The sequence below is a fragment of the Rana temporaria genome, chromosome 3, assembly GCF_905171775.1.
Source record: "Rana temporaria chromosome 3, aRanTem1.1, whole genome shotgun sequence".
Lineage (NCBI taxonomy): Eukaryota > Metazoa > Chordata > Amphibia > Anura > Ranidae > Rana > Rana temporaria.
In genome coordinates this window covers 143,790,936-143,815,862 of record NC_053491.1, presented here as the reverse complement: position 1 = coordinate 143,815,862, position 24,927 = coordinate 143,790,936, and the positions used below count along the sequence as shown (strand labels likewise).

General features: G+C 42.7%; 1 protein-coding gene across 5 annotated transcripts in view; it reads left to right on the top strand.

Annotated features, from left to right (window-relative positions):
- The window catches only part of LRRK2 (leucine rich repeat kinase 2), a 376,481-nt gene that overhangs the window by 329,265 nt on the left and 22,289 nt on the right, over window positions 1-24,927 (top strand). For all 5 annotated transcript variants that reach the window (XM_040343608.1, XM_040343610.1, XM_040343612.1 and 2 more), the window contains 3 exons: window positions 11,166-11,360; window positions 21,266-21,459; window positions 22,316-22,388. In XM_040343608.1, coding sequence (XP_040199542.1) covers window positions 11,166-11,360; window positions 21,266-21,459; window positions 22,316-22,388 — 462 coding nt within the window. The remainder of the gene's footprint in view (window positions 1-11,165; window positions 11,361-21,265; window positions 21,460-22,315; window positions 22,389-24,927) is intronic.

Below are 24,927 nucleotides of genomic sequence, written 5' to 3'. Positions count from 1 at the left end.
GTGTTTATCTATCTATCTATCTGTCTGTTTGTCTGTCTGTCAGTCTATCTGTATGTTTATCTATCTATCTGTCTGTCTGTTTATCTATGTATCTATCTATCTATCTGTCTGTCTGTCCGTCCATCTATCTGTATGTTTATCTATCTGTCTGTCCATCTATCTGTATGTTTATCTATCTATCTGTCTGTCCGTCTATCTGTATGTTTATCTATCTGTCTGTCTGTTTATCTATGTATCTATCTATCTGTCTGTCTGTCCATCTATCTGTATGTCTATCTATCTATCTGTCTGTCTGTCTATCTATCTATCTATCTATCTGTCTATCTATCTATCTGTCTATCTATCTATATGTCTATCTATATGTCTGTCTATCTATCTATCTATCTATCTATCTATCTATCTATCTATCTATCTATCTATCTATCTCTCATTCTTCCCCTTAGACCCAATGTCTGTATATCTATCTATCTATCTATCTATGTATCTGTATATCTATCTATGTATCTGCATATCTATCTATCTATCTATCTATCTATCTATCTATCTATCTATCTATCTATCTATCTCTCATTCTTCCCCTTAGATCCAATGTCTGTCTATCTATCTATCTATCTATCTATCTATCTATCTATCTATCTATCTATCTATCTATCTATCTATATGTTTATCTATCTGTCTATCTATCTGTCTGTCTGTCTATGTATCTGTATATCTATCTATGTATCTGCATATCTATCTATCTATCTATCTATCTATCTATCTATCTATCTGCCCCCCCCCCCCCTCCTACCCAATGTTTATCTATTTCTCCATCTGTCTATTTATCTGTCTGCATATTTATCCATCTGTCTCTATTTCCACACAATGCCTGTCTGTCTTTCTATTGGTCTGTCTGTATATATATCTGTAGGACCTATTGTGGGCGAGTGACCGGGGGGGGGGGGTTGGTTGGGGCTTTGTTTGCGCCCCCCCAAAATAATGGAGCACCAGCCACCACTGACCGGGACTAATCCTGGACTACAACTCCCAACATAAAGATGTTGCCAAGGTGATTAAGCAGCATTGGCACATCTTAAACAACAAAGACCTGCAGAAAATCCTTCCAGACCAACCGCGGATTATTTATAAGAGAGCACCGACTCTAAGAGATCTAATCGTAAAATCAGTAGTTGAACCTCCTCCAAAAACGAGCTATACATTCTTTTTGGGAAAGGGTTTCTTTCCCTGCAAGGGATGTTATGCATGTCGGAAGTCACATAGATTTCAGAAGAAAAAGATTTTTTATTTAATAATAGATGATGAGGGAATCTTGGTAATACATGTCCATAGTGTTTAATGCTTACATAGATATGTGCCTTTGCCCCGGGACTGAGGCTTCTTGCGTGTCCCTAAAACAATGGTGCCTCACGCTGTCTATTTGATGTGCGTTCCACCGTTTAGTCACTGAAGTTCATGTATATGTTGTATTCACTATTGGATGTTTAATATTTGGTTGATTATATATTTGACACATTGCACTTTAATATAGTATCTAATATTCACCAGATATTTATTTAACAGTCACAGTAGTATTTGGACTGAACTAGGTCTAATGTGCGCCTCCTCACATTAAATACAATTTCCCTAAAAGTAGAATACATCTACCTTAACCACTTCCCGACCCCCGCATGTACATATACGTCCACAATATGGCACGTACAGGCACATGGGCGTACAGGTACGTCCCCGCCTTACCTGGGTTCGGGGGTCCGATCGGGACCCCCTCCGGTACATGCGAGGGCCGGGAACGGTGTACGGGAGGTCCGGGAGGAGGGGGCGGCTATTGGTTTCCAGCCGTCCCCTCTCGATCTCCCTCGGCGAATCAGATTCCACCTGAGCCCTCCCTGCCTGTGTAACTGTAAACACAGGCAGGGAGGAAGTGACGTTTTCTCCCCTCTGGCGGTCTTTTCGTTTGGTTCCAGAGGAGAGAAGACGTCAGTACTGTGAGTTGCACCAACAGCACACTGACACAGCACACATAGGCACATAACCCCCCCCGATCACCCCCCCAGCACCCCCAGATCACCCCCTGTCACAGTGTCACTGATTGCAGTGATCATTTATTTTCTGATCACTGCTTTTAGTGTCAGTGTGACAGAAAAAAGTGTCAGGGCAGTTAGGTTTAGGCCCCTTTAGGTCCAGGGTAGCCCCCTACCCCCCCCCCCCAATAAAGGTTTAACCCCTGATTGCCCCTAAAGTTAACCCTTTCACCCCTATTGCCAGTGTCACTAAGCGATCGGTTTCTGATCGCTGTATTAGTGTCACTGTTGCCGCTAGGCAGTTAGTTTTTTTTGAGGTTCGCCGCCAGGTTTATATAGCGTTAGGTACCCCCATAAATAAAGGTTTTAACCCCTGATTGCCCCTAGAGTTAACCCTTTCACCCCTATTGCCAGTGTCACTAAGCGATCGGTTTCTGATCGCTGTATTAGTGTCACTGTTGCCGCTAGGCAGTTAGTTTTTTTTGAGGTTCGCCGCCAGGTTTATATAGCGTTAGGTACCCCCATAAATAAAGGTTTTAACCCCTGATTGCCCCTAGAGTTAACCCTTTCACCCCTATTGCCAGTGTCACTAAGCGATCGGTTTCTGATCGCTGTATTAGTGTCACTGTTGCCGCTAGGCAGTTAGTTTTTTTTGAGGTTCGCCGCCAGGTTTATATAGCATTAGGTACCCCCATAAATAAAGGTTTTAACCCCTGATTGCCCCTAGAGTTAACCCTTTCACCACTGATCACTGTATAAGTGTCACTGGTGACGTGGTTAGCCAGTTAGTTATTTAGTTATTTTAGGTTCGCCTCCAGGTTTTTAGAAAGCGTTAGGTACCCCCATATATTACCGAATAAAGGTTTTAACCCCCTGATTGCCCCCTAGTTAACCCTTTCACCAGTGATCACCGTATAAGTGTTACGGTTGACGCTGGTTGGTTAGTTTGCTGTTTATAGCATCAGAGCACCCGCCGTATATAACCCAATAGGTTTAACCCCCTGATCACCCGGCGGGTGATATAAATTTAATTTTAGCGCCAGTCAGGGTCTGCGTCGCCCCAGGCAGCGTTAGGTTAGAGCCAGTACCGCTTACACCCACTCGCTAAGCATACACCCCCCTTAGTGGTATAGGATCTGAACGGATCGATACCTGATCAGATCTATACTAGCGTACCCAGCAGTTTAGGGTACCCAAAAACGCATTGTTAGCGGAATCAGCCCAGATACCCGCTAGCACCTGCGTTTTCCCCCTCTGCCCAGCCCAACCCACCCAAGTGCAGTATCGATCGATCACTGTCACTTACAAAACACAAGACACATAACTGCAGCGTTCGCAGAGACAGGCCTGATCCCTGCGATCGCTTACAGTTTTTTTTTAAGCGTTTTCTACATTTGCTTTTCTATAGTCAGGTGCTTTTTTTACCTGTGAATCCTTACCATTGTACCACTAAATTTAGAGTCCAAAATGGCAAACCGAAGGTACAATGATAAGCAGGCCTTGGAGTTCATGTGCATGTCAGATAGTGAAGAGGAGGAGGTCACGCATCCGACAGATTCTGGCTCAGAATATGAACCCATTTACGACAGCGGCTCCATGTCAGATAGCTCGCACGACGAAGTTGAGGTCCCTGCTAAGGCCAGGCGTACCCGATCCCATTCTGATGTTGTTGAGCAGCAAGAACCGCAGGACCCTCGTATGGAGCAGAGATCCAGTACTAGCGCCGCTATTCCTTCTGGTGAATTGGCAAGCACCAGCGGCCTAGTACACCCTGGTCGTTTATCCAGCACTGCAGTAACACTTGGTGACGTGGCGAGTCCCATAAGTGCAGTTGAAGCTGGCGATGTGGCAAGCACAAGTAGTGTCCCGCTGCCACCAAGAAGAAGACAGAGACAGGCCCGTCGTGCCCATAGTGCCCTTCCTGTAGAATTTGCCTATCCTGATTGGGTCCCCACCACTTCTACAGCACCTGTACTTCCCCCATTCACTGGCCAACCCGGTATTCAGGTGGATACAGCGAACTTTACGTCACTTGATTTTTATTCGCTGTATTTCACGGAAGATCTCTATAGATCTATTGTGGACCAGACTAATTTATATGCTGGTACTTACATCGCCGCTAACCCCCAGTCTCGCCTTGCCAAACAATGGAAACCTCTCGAGGTTTCCGAATGTAAGACCTTTCTGGGCCTTACCCTCAACATGGGCATACACAAATTTCCGTCATTGCGGATGTATTGGTCCACACATCCCATTGACCATATGTACATTTTCTCTGCTCACATGGCCAGGAAACGATACGAGGCGATCCTGCGGTTCCTGCATTTCAGTGACAATGCACTTTGTCGTCCACGTGGAGACCCTGAATTTGACCGGCTCTACAAAATTCGGCCCCTCGTAAACCATTTCAACGAACGTTTTGCAGCCTTGTTTAATCCCCAGCAGGTTGTATGCGTTGATGAGTCCCTGATTAAATTTGCTGGCCGCTTGTCTTTCAAACAGTACCTTCCCAGCAAGCGTTCCAGATACGGGGTCAAGCTCTATAAGCTCTGTGACAGGGCCACAGGCTACACATGGAGCTTTAGGGTTTACGAGGGAAAAGATAGTCAGGTAGAGCCGGAAGGATGCCCAGATTACATGGGGAGCGCTGGCAAGATTGTTTGGGACTTGGTGTCACCCTTATTCGGAAAGGGGTACCATTTGTATGTGGACAATTTTTACAGCAGCGTGCCACTTTTTAGCCACTTATTTGATCAACAGATTGGAGCATGTGGCACCGTGCGACCTAATCGCCGGGGCTTCCCCCAGCGGCTTGTAGATGCCCGTGTTAGGCCGGGGGCGAGAGCCTGCTGCAGATGTAAAAATTTGCTCGCTGTGAAGTGGCGGGACAATAGGAATGTTTTCGTTCTTACCACCCTTCACGCAGACACGACAGTCCAAATTCGTACGGCGACTGGTGTTGTGGAGAAACCCCTCTGTGTCCACGAATATAACCAAAACATGGGAGGGGTGGACCTCAACGACCAGTTAATGGCGCCGTATCATATTGCCCGTAAGACGAGACGCTGGTACAAAAAAGTGTCTCTACATTTATTTCAATTGGCTCTACTGAATGCTCATGTCGTATACAGAGCTTCAGGACGGAATGAATCCTTCCTTCAATTCCAGAGGGATATCATCACAGAACTCCTGTATCCAGGCGGTATTGTACCTCACCATCTCCTACCAAATGCAGTAAGCCGACTGCATGAGAGGCATTTTTCTTATGTCCTCCAGAGTACCCCTACCCAACGAGCCCCCCAAAGAAAATGTCGTGTCTGTACCAAGCGCGGATTTAGGCGTGACACCCGTTATTTTTGTCCCAAATGTCCTGGCAATCCTGGTCTTTGTATTGGTGAATGTTTTGAACGCTTCCACACACACGTTAATTATTAGTGTAGGGTGAAACATTTCACAGGCTAGGCACACTCACACAGGGTCTCCCAAGATGCCATCGCATTTTGAGAGACCCAAACCTGGAACCGAAAAGTTGAAGTTACAGTTCACAGTTACAAAAAAAAGTGTAAAAAAAAAAAAAAAAAAAGTAAAAAATAAAAACACACAAAAAAATATAAAATAAAAAAACCAAAAATAGTTGTCGTTTTATTGTTCTCTCCCTCTCTATTCTCTCTCTATTGTTCTGCTCTTTTTTACTGTATTCTATTCTGCAAAGTTTTATTGTTGTTATGTTTTTTCATGCTTGCTTTTCAGGTATGTAATTTATTTTACTGTTTTCAGGTACGCCATTCAGCTGTTGCGCGGACTTATTTATCTTGACAGCAACAGCGTTTGCTCCCACGATATATAAAGCCGCGACTCCAGTGCTGTAGGAGGTGATTTCACCACCACAGTTAAAAAAAAGAGCATATATGCCGAAGCATGCGGCAGCAGGGGCGGAGGAGCGATTTTGCATGCATACATACGGTTGACATTCCTACGGAGGCTTTCCCGTGGAAAAGTCTGACCATGTGTACACGGCATAGAAAAGTCCGACCGTGTGTACGCGGCATAGAAAAGTCCGACCGTACGCGGCATAACTTTTTTGCGGGAGGATGCCCCCATGCTTTGGCATATATATATTTTAGGCACAGGTTGCGTTAAAAAATGTTTTATTTTTTACTATGTTTTTTTATAGGTATTTGCTTTGCAGGTATGGTATGATCTTACTGTTATACTGGAATGTTACTTTGTTTTAATGTTAACCATCATTTGCTTAGCAGGTACGCCATTCAGTTGCAGTGCGGATTTATTTAGCGTGACAGCAACAGCGTTTGCTCCCACGATATATAAAGCCGCGACTCCAATGCTGTAGGAGGTGATTTCACCACTACAGTTCAAAAAAGAGCATATATGCCGGAGCATGGGGGCATTAGGGGCGGAGGAGCGATTTTGCTCCTAATGCCGCGTACATACGGTTGACATTCCTACGGAGGCTTTCCTGTGGAAAAGTCTGACCATGTGTACACGGCATAGAAAAGTCCGACCGTGTGTACGCGGCATAGAAAAGTCCGACCGTACGCGGCATAACTTTTTTGCGGGAGGATGCCCCCATGCTTCGGCATATATAAATGGTGCATGTATGCCCATCATTAGAAGTGGGTGGATGAAGGGAGGTATTCTAATGGTGGGCATACCCACCGATCAATCTTTTTTTTGTTCAGCCAACAGGCTGCATGAAAAAAAAAAAGATTACAATACATGTCCAACAAGAACCATCAACGTACTGGTATGTTGCAGGACTTTGAATGGTTATACCAGAATGATGCCTGCGGGTTTAGGCATCATCTTGGTATCATTCTTTTCAGCCAGCGGTCGGCTTTCATGTAAAAGCAGTCCTAGCGGCTAATTAGCCTCTAGACTGCTTTTACATTCAGTGGGAGGGAATGTCCCCCCCCCCCCAGATATAAACGGCGCCATTGAGAATATGGGAAAGCATTTTATCACACCGATCTTGGTGTGGTCAGATGCTTTGAGGGCAGAGGAAAGATCTAGGGTCTAATAGACCCCATTTAAAAAAAAAAAAGAGTACCTGTCACTAACTATTGCTATCATAAGGGATATTTACATTCCCTGAGATAACAATAAAAATGGTAAAAAAATAAATAAATGGAAGGAACAGTTAACAAATAAAATAAAAAAAGCGAAATAAATATATAAAAAAATAAAAAAAAGCATCCCTGTCCCCCCCTGCTCTTGCGCAAAGACGAACGCAAGCGTCGGTCTGGAGTCATATGTAAACAGCAATTGCACCATGCATGTGAGGTATCACCGCGAAGGGCAGATCGAGGGCAGTCATTTTAGCAGTAGACCTACTCTGTAAATCTAATGTGGTAACCTGTAAAGGCTTTTAAAGGCTTTTAAAAATGTATGTAGTTTGTCGCCACTGCGCGTTTGTGCGCAATTTTAAAGTATGTCGTGTTTGGTATCCATGTACTCGGCCTAAGATCATAATTTTTATTTCATCAATAATTTGGGCAATATAGTGTGTTTTAGTGCTTTAAAATAAAAAAAAGTGTATTTTTTCCCCAAAAAATGCGTTTGAAAAAACGCTGCGCAAATACTGTGTGGAAATTTTTTTTGCAACACCCACCATTTTAATCTGTAGGGCCTTTGCTTTAAAAAAATATATAATGTTTGGGGGTTCAACTTTACTTTCTTGCAAAAAAATAATATGTTTTTATGTAAACAAACAGTGTCAGAAAGGGCTTTTTCTTCAAGTGGTTAGAAGAGTGGGTGATGTGTGACATAAGCTTCTAATTGTTGTGCATAAAATGCCAGGACAATTGAAAACCCCCCCCAAATGACCCCATTTTGGAAAGTAGACACCCCAAGCTATTTGCTGAGAGGCATCTTAAGTCCATGGAATATTTTAGATTTTGACCCAAGTTGCGGGAAATATAAATATATATATATATATATATATTTTTTTTTGCGCAAAGTTGTCACTAAATGATATATTGCTCAAACATGCCATGGGCATATGTGGAATTACACCCCAAAATGCATTCTGCTGCTTCTCCTGAGTACGGGGATACCACATGTGTGAGACTTTTTGGGAGCCTAGCCGCGTACGGGACCCCAAAAACCAATCACCGCCTTCAGGCTTTCTAAGGGTGTAAATTTTTGATTTCACTCCTCACTACCTATCACAGTTTCGAAGGCCATAAAATGCCAAAATAGCACAAAAAAAACCCAAATGACCCCATTTTGGAAAGAAGACACCCCAAGGAAACTGCTGAGGCATGTTGAGTCCATTGATTTTTTTTTTTTTTGTCCAAAGTGATTGAATAATGAGAAAAAAAAAAAGAAAAATGTGTCACTAAATGATATATTGCTCACACATGCCATGGTTATATGTGGAGTTGCACCCTAAAATACATTCTGCTGCTTCTCCTGAGTACGGGGATACCACATGTTTGGGACTTTTTGGGAGCCTAGCCGCGTACGGGACCCCGAAAACCAAGCACCGCCTTCAGCATTTCTAAGGGCGCAAATTTTTGATTTCACTCCTCACTACCTATCACAGTTTCGAAGGCCATAAAATGCCAAAATAGCACAAAAAAACCCCAAATGACCCCATTTTGGAAAGTAGACACCCCAAGCTATTTGCTGAGAGGCATGTTGAGTCCATGGAATATTTAATTTTTTTGCCCCAAGTGATTGAATCATGACCAAAAAAAATTAAAATAAAAAAATGTACAAAACATTGTCACTAAATGATATATTTCTCACACATGCCATGGTTATATGTGGAATTGCACCCCAAAATACATTCTGCTACTTCTCCTGAGTACGGGGATACCACATGTGTGGGACTTTTTGGGAGCCTAGCTGCGTATGAGACCCCGAAAACCAAGCACCGCCTTCAAGATTTCTAAGGACATAAATTTTTGATTTCACTCACACAAATCTTGAAGGCAGTGCTTGGTTTTCGGGGCCCCGTACGCGGCTAGGCTCCCAAAAAGTCCCACACATGTGGTATCCCCGTACTCAGGAGAAGCAGCAGAATGTATTTTGGGGTGCAATTCCACATATAACCGTGGCATGTGTGAGAAATATATCATTTAGTGACAACGTTTTGTATTTTTTTTTTTTTGGTCATTCAGTGACTTGGGGCAAAAAAATTAAATATTCCATGGACTCAACATGCCTCTCAGCAAATAGCTTGGGGTGTCTACTTTCCAAAATGGGGTCATTTGGGGGGGTTTTGTGCTGTTTTGGCATTTTATTGCCTTCGAAACTGTGATAGGTAGTGAGGAGTGAAATCAAAAATTTATGCCCTTAGAAATCCTGAAGGCGGTGATTGGTTTTCGGGGTCCCGTACGCGGCTAGGCTCCCAAAAAGTCCCACACATGTGGTATCCCCGTACTCAGGAGAAGCAGCAGAATGTATTTTGGGGTGCAATTCCACATATGCCCATGGCATATGTGAGAAATATATCATTTAGTGACAACGTTTTGTAAAAATTTTTTTTTTTTTTTTTTGGTCATTATTCAATCACTTGGGGCCATAAAATTAAATATTCCATGGACTCAACATGCCTCTCAGCAAATAGCTTGGGGTGTCTTCTTTCCAAAATGGGGTCATTTGGGGGGGTTGTGTGACATCTTGGCATTTTATGGCCTTCAAAACTGTGATAGGTAGTGATAGGTAGGTAGTGAGGAGTGAAATCAAAAATGTATGCCCTTAGAAATCTTGAAGGCGGTGCTTTGTTTTCGGGGGCCCCGTATGCGGCTAGGCTCACAAAAAGTCCCACATATGTGGTATCCCCGTACTCGGGAGAAGCAGCAGAATGTATTTTGGGGTGCAATTCCACATATAACTATGGCATGTGTGAGCAATATATCATTTAGTGACAACTTTGTGCAAAAAAAAATCAGTTTGTCATATTCCCGCAACTTGTGTCAAAATATAAAATATTCCATGGACTCGACATGCCTCTCAGCAAATAGCTTAGGGTGTCTACTTTCCAAAATGGGGTCATTTGGTTTTTTTTTTTGCTATTTTGGCATTTTATGGCCTTCGAAACCTTGATAGGTAGTGAGGAGTGAAATCAAAAATTTGTGCCCTTAGAAATGCTGAAGGCGGTGCTTGGGTTTTGGGGCCCCGTATGCGGCTAGGCTCCCAAAAAGTCCCACACATGTGGTATCCCCGTACTCAGGAGAAGCAGCAGAATGTATTTTGGGGTGCAATTCCACATATAACCATGGCATGTGTGAGAAATATATCATTTAGTGACAACTTTTTGTAAACATTTTTTTTTTTTATTTTTTCGTCATTATTCAATCACTTGGGACAAAAAAATTAAATATTCAATGGACTCAACATGCCTCTCAGCAGTTTCCTTGGGGTGTCTACTTTCCAAAATGGGGTCATTTGGGGGGGTTTTGTACTGCCCTGCCATTTTAGCACCTCAAGAAATGAGATAGGCAGTCATAAAATAAAAGCTGTGTAAATTCCAGAAAATGTACCCTAGTTTGTAGACGCTATAACTTTTGCGAAAACCAATAAATATACGCTTATTGCGATTTTTTTTACTAAAGACATGTGGCTGAATACATTTTGGCCTAAATGTTTGACTAAAATTTAGTTTATTCGATTTTTTTTACTTTTTGTTATAAGAAAAATCATTTTTTTTCAAAATTTACGGTATTTTTGCGTTTATATCGCAAAAAAATAAAAATCGCAGAGGCGATCAAATACCATCAAAATAAAGCTCTATTTGTGGGAAGAAAAGGACGCAAGTTTCGTTTCGGTACAACATTGCATGACCGCGCAATTACCAGTTAAAGCAGCGCATTGCCAAATTGTAAAAACACCTTGGGTCTTTAGACAGCGTATTGGTCCGGGGCTTAAGTGGTTAAGCCAGGGGAGTAACAGCCTTTTAATTACAATAATTGGCGCAAGGTATTAACCATTTTGTAATACATGTCCATAACTGGTACTAGAGATATGGTAGGACTACAAGGGATACTTGGTACTCACTTTTTATAAAGGAATAAATATTTAACATAGACAATAACATTAACAGAATACCATTTTTGCTGTGTGCTGTTTTAAGATATTTTATTTTGAAAATAATCATACTTTCTGTTCGTTTTTTTATAGGTTTATGAAATTTTAAATTCTTCAGAACTTCTTTGTTTGATGAGGAACCTCGTGGTACCAAGCCATCTTACAGCTGAATGCATTGTAACGACAAGTCCTCGTGTCAGGAATCCCACTGTTTGGGTCGGAAGCGGCAGCACCGATAAGGGACAGATTTCCTCCTTGAATTTAGTTAAAGGTGGACACACTTGTGAGGTAATTTCTAATTCTTCTTTTTTTTTTTTTTAATCTCACTATAAAGTTGACACTGTGTCTCAAACAGCATGTTGGATGTTGAACTGCAGTACTTACCTGAGGTGATAAAACATTGCATCATTGCATCTTAAAGCTGCAAATGTTGGTCTTGGTTATTTGGAAATAATGTTTCAAACCTAATAATTCAAACAAAATGTATTTTATCTTAACTGGAAATGTAGATCTATAAGGCTTACCATCTCTCCTATTTCCATATGTACATTTTTGTTGGGGCAATAATGTTTAAGTTGGCACTATGGTCAGCTTAATAGAATAATGCCAAACTGCAGTATGCATGTCTATGAATTCTGTTTTTTTAAGAATGAATAGCAGCCCACAACCTTGTTCATGTTTGTAACCATTTACTATATGCAGTGAGGTGAAAAAGTAATTGCCCCCTCCCATGCTGAATCATGAATAAACGGATTAACCACAATTTTTTGGAAAGCTGAGTTAAATTACACTTGCCTCACCCAGGCCTGATGACTGCCAGTTGAATCAATAAATTCCACAAATAGAAGCTGTCTGACAAAGTGAAGCATTCTAAAAGATCACAAAAAAACAGACATCATGCCACAATCTAAAAAAATTCAAGAACAGATTAGAAACAAAGTAATGTATGTGTATCGGTCTAGGAAGGGTTTCAAAGCCATTTCTAAGGCTTTGGAACTCCAGTGAATCACAGGGAGAGCCATTATCCCCAAATAGAGATAACTATGGTGAACCTTTCCAGGAGTGGCCGGCTTACAAAAATTACTCCAAGAGCATGATGACGACTCATCCAGGAGGTCATAAAAGAACCCAGAACTACATCTAAAGAACTGCAGGCCTTGCTTGCCTCAGGTAAGATCAGTGTTCATGATTCAACAATAAGAAAGAGACTGGGCAAAAATGGCATCCATGGGAGAGTTCCAAGGCCGAAGCCACTGCTGACCAAAAAGAACACAGACTCATCTCACATTTACCAAAAAACATATGGATTATCCCCAAGACTTCGGGGCAAATATTCTGTGGATTGATGAGACAAAAATTAAACTTTTTGGAAGGTGTGCGTCCCGTTACATCTAGCATAAAACTAATACAGCATTGCATATTTAGCTTCTGGATTTGCTTACCTTGGTTACATATGTTGACTATTTTTACCTTGTCATTTGTACTTAATAGCATAACTTTTTAAGTGATCCTACTATATACTCGATAAAGTTCACTTTTTTATTGTAATCTCTGTTAAGCTTTAATACAATTTTGAACAAGATAACTAATACAGCATTTCCTAACAAGAACATCATGGTAACAGTCAGACATGGTGGTGGTAGCGTGATGGTCTACAAACCTAGATGACTTGCCATAATTGATGGAACTATGAATTCTGAGCTCTACCAGAAAATCTTAAAGGAGAATGTCCAATTGAGATGCTGTATCATGACCTTACACAGGCCGTTCATGCTGGAAAACCCTCCATTGTGGCTGAATTAAAACAATTTTGCAAAGAGTGGGGCAAAATTGCTCCACAGCAATGTGAAAGACTCATTGGCAGTTATCTCGAACACTTGATTGCAGTTGTTACCAAGTTATTAGGTTTAGGGGGCAATTACTTTTTCACATAAAGCCAGGCAGGTTTGGACAGCTTTTTTTGCCTTAATAATTAAAACCATCATTTAAAAACTGCATTTTGTGATTTACTCGGTTTATCCTTGTGTAATAACACATTTTGATCATCTGAGCCATTTAAGTGTGACAAATATGCCAAAAAAAAACAAAAAAAAATCTGAAAGTGGGCAAATTCTTTTTCACAACATTGTATGCAACTTGAGGGAAAGCCCTCACTTTAGGTAACCTAAAGGTATCGTCCATGATGGTCTACATGTGTAGTCAAATATGAGTTGTAGCAAATACTCTTTATATACAGTGGGTAAAATGGGTATTGAACACATCACCCTTTTCTGGGTAAATATGACATGAATTTTTCACCACATGTCGGCAACAATCCATACATACAAAGGAACCAAAACAAAAGTTCAGAAATTAGGTTATGTGGAATGACACAGGAAAAAAGTACCGTATTTATCTTGCTATAACGCGCCCCGGCGTATAGCGCGCACCCCCGAACTTGAAGGAAAATTCCTGGGAAAAAAAATACTTAGTTTGGATGCCCCTCGTCGGTGTCTTGCCCGTCGTCCATCGCATCCATCGGCGGCCTCGTCCGGTCCGGCGTCCTTCTGCGGCCATCGTGGTGTCCTCCCCGCTCGATCTCCGCGCTGTGTTTGAACCACTCCGCCGTGATAATGACAGCTTCAAGACGCCTCCTGTATGGAGAAACTAGTTGTGTGCATTGCTGAGGTATGATTTTGGCCCATTCTTCCACACAAACAAATCTTGAAGGTTCCGTGGGCCTCTTCTATGAACTCTGATCTTTAGTTCTTTCTATAGATTTTCTGTTGGAATCTAGTCAGGTGATTGGCTGGGCCATTCTAGCAGATTTATTTTCTTTCTTTGAAACCAATTGAGATTTTCCTTGGCTTTGTGTTTTGTGTCATCTTCATCATTCTGGTAGATGGTAGCAGATTTTTATCAAGAATGTCTTGGAAATTTTTTCCATATATCCTTCCTTCAACGATATGAAGTTTGCCAGTACTGTATGCTGAAACATGGCCCCATACCATAATGTTCCCACCTCCAAACTTCACTGTTGGTATGGTGTTTTTGGGGTGACGTGCAGTGCCATTTGACCTCCAAACACTGTGTGTATTACGGCATATAAAGAGTAAATTTTTGTTCCTTATTTCACCAGACTATATTCTTCCAGTATTTCACAGGCTCGTGTAAATGTTGTGCAGCAAACTTTTACCAAGTCCCGCCCCGCTGGTTTGGCTATCCTGACTGGACGTCATATGACATCTTTCAGGATAACATGCCAGCACATGCCCACGGGGGCCCTCATCGCGGCTGACGGAGGCTCCTTACCACGTGATCTGCTGTGACCAATCACAGCTGATCACAGGGTGAACCAGGAAGTGCCGGTAAATGTGTTTCCTCAGTTCACGCTGACAGGGAGAGCCGATCAGTGGCTCTACTTGTCAAATAATCAAATCACATTGATTAACAGCACAGCCCCATCAGATGTGCCACCAACAATGCCAATCAGAGCCCATCGGCTGCCAGTCAGTGCCCCATCAGAAATGCCTGCAAGTGCCCATCAGTAACACCTGTCAGTACCTCATCATCAGGGCTTCCCATCAGTGCTGCATATCTGTGCTGCCTATCGATATCCATCAATTCTACATATCAGTGCAGCCTCATTAGTGCCGCCTCATCGGTGCACATCAGTGAAGGAGAAAATACAATTTTATAACAGAAAAACTTTTTATTATTTAGTTTGTTTAGAAAAAATAAAAACCCCAGTGGTGATCAAATACCACCAAAAAGCTCTAATTATGAGAAGAAAATGATAAAAAAAAATGGGTACAGTGTTGTATGACCGCGTAACTGTCATTCAAAGTGTGACAGCGCTGAAAGCCTAAAATTATCCTTGGCGGGAAGGGGAAAGTGCCTGGTATTGAAGTGGTTAAACAAGCTTTAACATACTTTTTCTACAGCGATGGAGTCTTGAGTGGTGAGCGTGCATACAGGCCATGACAGTTGAGTGCATTAGTTATTGTTTTTGAAACCGTTGTACCTGCTAATTCCAGGTCTTTCTGAAGCTCTCCACAAAGGGGTCCTTGGCTCTTGGACAACTCTTCTGATAATTATTTTCACTCCCCTGTCAGAAATCTTGCGAAGAGCACCTCGGCATAGCCAGTTTATGATGAAATTATGTTTTTTCCACTTTCGGATTATGGCCCCAACAGTGCTCACGGAAAACATTCTGAAATTTAGAAATCCTTCTCAAACCAATGCGATCAGTATGTTTTGCAACAATAAGGTCTTGAGAGCGCTCTTTGCTTTTACCCATCATGAGATGTTTCTTGCATAACACCTTGGTAATGAGACACCTTTTTATTGGCCATCAGTTGAGACTGAACTAGCTGATATTAATTTTCATTGACATAGGGCAGGATTGCTTTCTGATTACTGATAGATTTTAGCTGATGTGTTGACTTTCTATGTCTTTTTGCACCTAGCTTTCTTCATATGTTCAATGCTTTTTCCCTGTGTCATTCCATTTTATTACACATAACCTCATTTCTGAACTTCTTTGTCTTGGTTTCTATGTATGCATGGATTGATACCAATGTGGTGAAAATATCATGTCAATAGCACCTTTAGAAATATATTTACCTAGAAAAATGATGAAGTGTTCAATACTTATTTTACCCGCTGTATGTGTACACAGTATATTATCTGTCTTAACCAGTATACTTTCATTAAAAGTTAGTTTTAGTGCATGTATGATTTTTACCAATAAGTTTTAAATTGGTATTAAACCCGAAACCAAAAATGTAATGTATTGCTGCTTAACAATCATTAGATGTAGTTGCTAAATTAGTACACAGAGTCTCTCTTGCTGTCTCCTTTTGTTCTTTCTCTGATTCTTGTTTACTGCTTCACAAAAAGCAGACTGTTTGTTTCCCTACAACTTCTTGCAGCTTGAGGTCACAAGGGGGTGGTTATCTCCTTTCCTTTTAGGAAATATTACAAGGATGTTGTATATACACAAGAACCCTTGTCCATTTATGAGTTCATGTCCCATCATGCCCTTCAAACATTAAAATACTGCAATAGCTAGACTTCTGCCTGGTTCCCTAAAGACCTGCCACTATATCCTTCATAAGAGAACATTTCTGTTTGTAATAAAAAACACTAACGCTCCATACACCCGATCGGAAATTCCGACAGCAAAAGTCCGATGTGAGCTTTTGAACGGAAATTCCGACAGTGTGTATGCTCCATCAGACTTTTGCTGTCGGAATTTCCGCCAACAAAAGATTGAGAGCTGGTTCTCAAATTTTCGGAAAATCCAATAGTCTAGCAATTCTGACGCACATGCTCGGAAGCATTAAACTTAATTTTCTCGGCTTGTCGTAGTGTTGTACGTCACTGTGTTCTTGACGGACGAAAAGAACGTTTGTGTGACCGTGTGTATGCAAGCCAAGCTTAAGAGGATTTCCTTTGGAAAAACCAACCAAGGTTTTTCCGAAGGAAAATCCGATCGTGTGTACGCAGCATAAGGCCCCTTTCACACTGGGTTGGGAGGTGCGGTGGCAGTATAGCGGTGCTATACCGTCAGAATTGCTGCGGGATTCGGCCGATAGCTGTGCGGTATTATCCCCCGCTAGCGGCCGAAAAGGGGTCAATACCGCCTGCAATGCGCCTCTGCAGAGGCACATTGCGGGCGGTATTACCGCGGTTTCCCATTGTTTTAAATGAGGAGCGTTATACACACCGCTCCTCTCGCCGCTCCAAAGGTGCTGCTTGCAGGAGATTTTTTTCTCAGTGTTTTCATTCTGGCTTTCACATTGAGAATGCTGGGCAGTAGTTTTTCAGGCAGTATTTAGGTGCTATTTTTAGCACTATACCGCCTGAAAAACTCCTCAGTGTGAAAGGGGCCTAAGGGTTCTTTTTCTCCCTATCTACTCATACATCAGTGTAGTCCTTACATTGCTTACAGAAATCACCACATTCTGTGGTGCTTTTTTTTGGACCTTTAATCACACCCTTCACATTCATATCCTAGGGTGCCTTGGAGACTTTTTACTATAAGGCTCCGTTCCATAGGGGATGCATTAAAAGCCCCTACAGGTCCATCAGTTTAGCGTCATGAAGGAGGTCTGGTGATAGAAATATTGCTCTCACTCCAGTGTGCGTGGCGTTGTATGTTTATCGCAATCAACACTTTCATTCGTTGGTGCCCCCAACACATGTGTTTACATTTATTTATGCGTGGGGGCCATTTTATGTGCTTGAGTGTAACTTTAATTGTTTACAATTTAAATGTTTTTCTCATCACATGGGGGACAAAAAGTCCCCTATTTGATTTTTTAGTGACATGTTCTCTTTAAGGAGACATCCTGAATGTCTCACATGTGCACCAATTAATGTAATGCAGTGTATTACAGGGGGAGAGTTGTGGAAGCAATCCGTTGTCGTTGCCAGAAGTCAACTTGTCAAATATACACACAGACACTCCTGGTGGCTGCAGATGCCGGGGGGGGGGGGGGGGTGTAAAACCCACCATCGTCAGGTCCATACAATGTACAAACCTGGCAGCGAAAGGGTTTAAGAATCCTCTGTCTTGTATTATACTCCAAGAAACTTATTTTAGCTCCCACAGACTGGCTACAGTATGTGCTCATGTGGTACACAGATTAGTCCTGTCAATTTAAGAAGGTGCTCCCAACGACGACTCGTTATGTGTATAAAAGACACCTGTCTACAGAATCTTTCATCCATGTAAACCTCACCATCATGGACAAGACCAAAGAGCTGCCAAAGGATGCTGGGGTCAAGATTGTAGACCTGCACTAGGCTGAATTGGGCTACAAGACCATCACCAAGAGGCTTGGCGAGGAGGAGACAACTGTTGGAGCTATTATTCGCAAATGGAAGAAATCCAAAATAAATATCGTCTTCTGTCAGGAGCTCCATGCAATTTTTGCCTCATGGGGGTAAGGATGATGATGAGGGATCAGCCCAGAACTACACGGGAGGAGATTGTGAATGATCTCAAGGTAGTTGGGACCCCAGTCACCAAACAAACCATTGGTAGCATGATACACCCTCATAGATTGAAATCCTGCAGCGCCTGCAAGGTCCCCCCCTCCTTAAGAAGGCACATGTACAGGCCCATCTGAAGTTTGTCAATGGACATCTAAATGATTCAGAGAAGAATTGGGAGAAAGTGCTTTGGTCAGATAAGACCAACATTTTGCTCTTTGGCATTAACTCGACTGAAGATGGTTCATGGATGGGTCTTTCAGCAGACAATGAACCAAGACATACCGTCAAGGCAATGTAAAGGAGTGGCTCAAGAAGAAGCACATTATGGTCATGGAGTAGCCTAGCCAGTCTCCATACCTTAAAGCGGAGCTCCAGGCTATTTTTAGTTTATGAAAAGTCAGCAGTTGAAAAGAACAGAACAGACAAGTATAGCTGCTGATTTTTAATAAACAATCACTCACCTGTCCCAAGGTTCAGCGATGCGGCCACATGGAGGCCCGCTCCTCTCCTCCTCCTCTACTCGGCTCCCTTATTGGAACTGTGGGCACCCAGCCGTGACTTCTTGTGGCTTCACGGCAGGGCATGCGCAAGTTGCACTGCGCTCTCGGAGTGGATAGGTGGTGATCTGGGACCTGGCATGTGTCCCAGGAGATCACCTAGAGGGAGGGGCTGCCTAGGGGGAGAGGAGGAGTCGCCTAGGCAGCCCTCTAGGCAGAAGGAGGAAGTCCCCTTCAAAACAAAGAACCCACTCTCCCCCAAAAAAATGACATGGCAAATGTGGCATGTAAGGGGGCGAGGAGTACTTAAAGCAGAAGTTCCACTTTTGGGTGGAACTCCACTTTAATCCTATAAAAAAAATGTAGGGAAGGATCTGAATCTTCGAGTTGCCAGGCAACATCTAAGAAACCTTAAGATCCCTTTCACACTGAAGAGTTTTTCAGGCGGTACATCGCTAAAAATAGCGCTGCTATACCGCCTGAAAAACTCCTGCACTGCATACTCAATGTGAAAGCCCGAGGGCTTTCACACTGAGGCGATGCGCTGGTGGGAGAGAAAAAAATCTCCTGTCGGCAGCATCTTTGGAGCGGTGAGAGGAGCAGTATGTATACCGCTCCTTCCCATTTAAAACAATGGGAAACGGTATTAACCCTTTATCGGCCCATAGCGGGGGTTAATACTGCACTGCTAGCAGGCGAACCCCGCGGCAAATCCGACGGTATAGCGCCGCTATTTTTAGCGGCCCTATACCGCCACCGTGCCTCCCACCCCAGTGTGGAAGGGACCTTAAAGAGAAGTAAAGAAATCGATTTTTTTTTAGATTTAACTTGCCTAGGTGGATGCAGCAATCGGTCAGATGCTGCATCTGCCCCCAGGCCCCTCTGCAATGAGAGCCGAGGGATGGAACACCGCCGATCACTTCATTTTCAGAGCTCCGTGAGCAGAGAAATTGTAGACTGTCAGTCAGCAGCTCTCCGCTCTGCCCCCTGCTCGCTCACTTGCGAGCTAAACTGTGGAGGGGAAGGGAGCCACCGGATCAGGCTCTCAGCGGCTCACTGAAAGACTGAGCCAGGTGTCAGTCCAGGCACCAGGCGAATCCAGACTTTATTGTCGCAATGACACCGTGCCTGGACTGACATCCGTGACATCAGCAGTGAGCGGACTTCAGCCCGCTCTACTGAAAATGGGTCACAGTAGTGCAAAATTAATTGCACTCCTGTGATCCACAGGAGAAGTACAGCCAAACAAGCTTTGGCTGGACTTCTCCTTTAAGGATTTAGAGAAGATCTGTAAATAAGAGTGGACCAAAATCCCCCCTGAGATGTGTGCAAACCTGGTAACTAACAAGAAATATCTGTACCACCAAGTACTAAGTCATGTTTTGCTTGGGGATCAAATACTTATTTTACTCCCTGAACTGCAACTAATTTTTTAACATTTGTATCGTATTTTTTAATTGATATTCTGTCTCTATCATTTAAAATATACCTATGATGAAAATAATAGCCCCTTCATTTCTTTGTAGGTGGGAAAACTTGCAAAATCTAATTATTTTCTCCAATGCATTGTTTCTCAACTCCAGTCCTCGGGGCGCACCAACAGGTCATGTTTTCAGGATTTCCCTCAGATCAAACTGCTGTGGTAATTACTAAGGCAGTGAAACTGATAAAATCACCTGTGCACAATAATGGAAAGCCTGAAAACAAGACCTGTTGGTGCGCCCCGAGGACTGGAGTTGAGAAACACTGCTCCAATGTATGTAAACCTTCTTAACCTCCCTGGCGGTACAATTATGTCAGATTGTGATGCTGAAAGTGGTACAATGTTTGGCATGGAAATTTGGCGTTTTATATTGTAGACCTGTAATTCGTAGGAATAACGCACTTAAATCTGTCCAAACAAGAGTCTTGTAGTCATCCCGGGTATAATAAAACCACTATTGACATATATGGACATTTTTTGGTAGCTATGGACAATCTCCAGTTTCCAGGGAGAAAGAACAGTTTTTATAATATAAAACTGCATGCAGGACACTGGACAGATAACTAGGGACAAAGGGGATGTGTAATTATTTGATACAGTACTGTAATCTGTAAGATTACAGTACACTGTATCTATACTGTGTTTTTACTTTTTTGAATTTGGCACCAAACTTCGCCCCGCTCGGGAAACGGAGCTTGGCGGCACTTGGCAGTCACCAGTGTGTGAATCGAGCGAGATGACAGCTCGCACGCACAGCGGGGACACATCGCAGGATCCAGGGACAAGGTAAGTAACTTCCCCTGTATCCTGCAATGCAATCCCGAGTCTGGCTCGGGGTTGCTGCTTTTGGTATGTCAAATTTACCCCGAGCCCGACTCTGGAATACCGCTAGGCAGGTTAAAGCAGAGGTCCGCCCTCCGCTGCAAACATTAAAAGCCAGCAGCTACACATATATGCAGCTGGTGCCTTTTAATAATAGGACACTTGCCTGTCCTGGAGTCCAGCGATGTCGGCACCGCAGCTGATGTTTCCATCAGCTGTCGGGTGTTACCGCTGACATTGCGGGTAAGGTAACTCAGCAGTGTAGCCAAATGTGGCACTGGAGGGGAGCAGGCAAATGAGCAGACATTCCACATTTGGGTGGAACTCTGCTTTAAGTAACTGTTTTAATTCTATCATAAGTTGTTTTCTGTGTGTTTTGAATAACGTTCACTTTATGCTGCTTGCAGGACTTTTCGGACAGCAGAATCCTGTGTCTTGCACTTGTGACCCTACCTGGTGAGAGAGAACAGTGGATTCTGGCAGGGACGCAGTCTGGTGAAATAGTGTCTATGCTAACTGAAGATCTCCAAACAAAACACTGCATTCAGAAAATGCCTGATTCCATTACTTGCTTGTTGTTTTGCTGTGTTGTGAAGCAGAGGTATATTTTAAGTATGATTATTATAATCTTGTATAATCATATAATATGCAGTAAAAAAACAATACTTGTCATTGTAAATGTTGCAACTGCATTGGTAAATTTGTTGGTAAAAATGTGTACACCATAAATTGCTACATATTTTAGTATGTACCATTTACTTGTTGTGTAAGTGAAACTATTTGTGCGTATATTCTTCTGAACAGCTATTGGCCGTGATTCAGATACATTGTCGTATCTTTGAGCGGGCGTAGCGCATCTCATATGCGCTACGCCGACGTAACATTGAGAGGCAAGTACAGTATTCACAAAGCACTTGCTCCCAAAGTTACGTTGGCGTAGCGTAAATGGGCCGGCGTAAGCCCGCCTAATTCAAATAAGCAAGGCAGTGGGCGTGTTGTATTTAAATTATCCGTGACCCCATGTAAATGCATGGCCGATCGAACGGCGCATGCTCAGAATCACGCTGCAAATACTCCCTAAGATACGTCGGCTCAATGCTTTAGACATGAACGTAACTTACGCCCAGCCCCATTCACGTACGACTTACGCAAACAACGTAAAATATGACGCTGTTCCGACGTTTCCAACGTCCATACCTTAACATCACTTACCCCTGCTTTTTATCTTATTCCATGTATGTTTCCCTTTACAACCCCTTTAAGAGATGTTACAGGAACACCATAATAATGTTAAAACATTTTTCAGTCCCCATCAGTCACCAGGTTGAATTGCCCTTAAACCTTTGTGAGGCTCTACAGCACAAAACAGATATCACATTTCCTTAATAAAAAAATGGGGGCTTTTTGTGTGTGTGTGTTGGCTAGAGCATTGATTTTCCTTCCTTTTTTTTTTATAGCCAGAAAAAATACTTTCTGTTTGTTGGTACAGCAAATGGCCTTATCACAGTGTTTGATGACGCTGCAGTGAAGGTAAAGTAACTAAATATTTTTATGCACTGAACAAAACTATTTCCTTTCTGTCCATTGAGGTTCACGCAAGACGTTCTTCAATCTTCTGATTATACCATCGCATTCAGGAGGATTGGGCACTAGCAGACAAAAAAAAATCTAGGCAACCCCTCTTACTACCAGCTGTATTTGTTTTGTTTTTTGCTTGTGTCCTAGGGGATTAGACGCATAGGGGTTGATTTACTAAAACTGGAAAGTGCAAAATCTGGTGCAGCTGTGCATTGTAGCCAATCCGCTTCTAGCTTCAGCTTGTTCAATTAACATTTGACAATAAAACCTGGAAGCTGATTGGTTACCATGCAGAGCTGCACCAGATTTTGCACTCTGCAGTTTTAGTAATTGAACCCCATTGTCTTGGGTCCGCTGATTTAAGACTTATTCTACTTTTTTTTGTAGGAACTTTTTCTTTTGAATCAGGATTAGTCGTCTTGTAGCTGAAAGAGATCTCTTCACTTTTTTGAAAAAGTCCTTGGAAGTGACCTGGAATCCCCACACAGGCATAACCTCTACTAGCTCCACTAAGCCTTCATTTTGTGCTGATGCCTGTATGTGCCTGTGTGTCTCCTTGATATGTTTCATGGGCTCTGTTCTCATAACTCCTGTTATTACAATCTTGATGGGGTAGAGGTGGGCCATAAGGGACACCACTCCTCTCCAGGGGGATTACTGCCTTGACCTGTATAGCACCCTGCCAGTAAAGTCAACGGGTACACTGTGTGCTGAAGTATCCTGTCTGCAGGATTCAGCACAAACCTGCAGATGTTACAGGCCATTCACACTCTTGTATGTGGGGTCAAGTCCCTCTTGGCATGCTGGCAGTATCGACCATAACCGGACAACATGCAAGTACGGATAGGGCCTGTAATGTCTTCCAATTGGTGTTGGACCTTGCAATCTTGGGCATACAGTGAGTGTACCCAATATCCTTATTGGCATGGTTCTCTAAAAGTCCAGGGCAGCAATCTGGAGGAAAGTCCCTGAAGACCCTGCGGGACGCTGTGATGGGTGCAGGTGCCTCTAATTGTGGAACTATATGGCAGATTCCCCTAAGTGTTCCCTGTGAATTGTCATTGTACTGGAATGGCTTTGGATCTTTTTTGTCTGGACCGTGCTTGAGGCTCCATACAGTGGTGGAAAAGTACTATGGGACCCCACACAGTAGGAACATTCTCATGTACGTCTAGCATTTTACAGTACAAGTGCATTTTAACCTCTGAGTGGGCACAGCATGGAATACTGTCATATTGCTCTGAATGCAGCTGCGCAGTGCCTCTTTTGTCTCCAGCTCTGCTCCACGGTTGTTGCAGGAGCAGCTCTGCATTTTCCTACTCCAGGCACAGCAAGTATTGGGACGTAAATAAAAAGTATCTTGTGAGGAGTAATTTGGCTTTTCTGCAGTCTGGCGTTGAAATATCTTAAATTGATTTGTCAGCTCTTTTCTCAGACCTGTGATTTTTAAGGGCAAGGTTTCTCCTTTCCTGACTCAAGACCCATTACACCAGGAGTGTCAGCGCTTCTTCTTTTCAAGTTTGTAAGGCTCCTTACTAGTGTTTTCTTAACATGTTTACTAAGTTTTATTAGGTAGATCAGTGTTTCTCAACTCCAGTCCTCGAGGCGCCCCAACAGGTCATGTTTTCAGGATTTCCCTCAGATGAAATGGTTGTGGTAATTACCAAGGCAGTGAAACTGATCAAATCACCTGTGCAAAGTAATGGAAAGCCTGAAAACATGACCTGTTGGTGCGCCTTGAGGACTGGAGTTGAGAAACACTGTGGTAGATCATTTATGCATAGGCAAACACCAGTTTTGAGCAAAAGCTTTGTGGTGGTGTTTCCGCATTCTGTTTTAGATTTTTGAGCATGCTGGTCTTGTTTCTGTGTTGGCCTCCCCTCATGGTCAATGCTTTGGGACAGCCCAAGTAGTCATACCACTTCTTCAGGAGAGCCAATCTATAAAAATACATAACATAATAAAATCATATAATACAGTTCAGCATAAATAAATTTAACTTTAGCTACCACTACCGCTTTCTATGTTATCTTTATTTTATTTATGCTGAACTGCATTATATGATTTTATTATGTTATGTATTTATATAGATTGGCTCTCCTGAATTTAGGGACCCCGCTAATAAGAAGAGACTGGGTGGTACAGACAGGGTTAGTTATGGCAAACATCAGGTCTCCCCTTTCAAATTAAGACTCGCTCATATGGGGATGCAAGTGCCTCTTGTGCTTTTCCATCACAGGCTTCTGTTTCCCAGAAGTGGAAGGCTGCCTCCTGGTCTTCAGTTCATATGATTTAAAAGTTTTACCGGTGGATGTTGCAACCTCTTCTGGTGCCAGCTTTGGATGTAAGGCCCTTTAGGCAGCTGCAGAAGTTGCAGGCAGTTCCCAGTTCCTTTTGTTTTATTGGACCAGTTAACAGTTGGCTGTGTTGCCGAGCCTGAAGTTGGGAGGCTTTGGTCATCCTAACAATTTAGGGCTTTCCTTATCCGTAA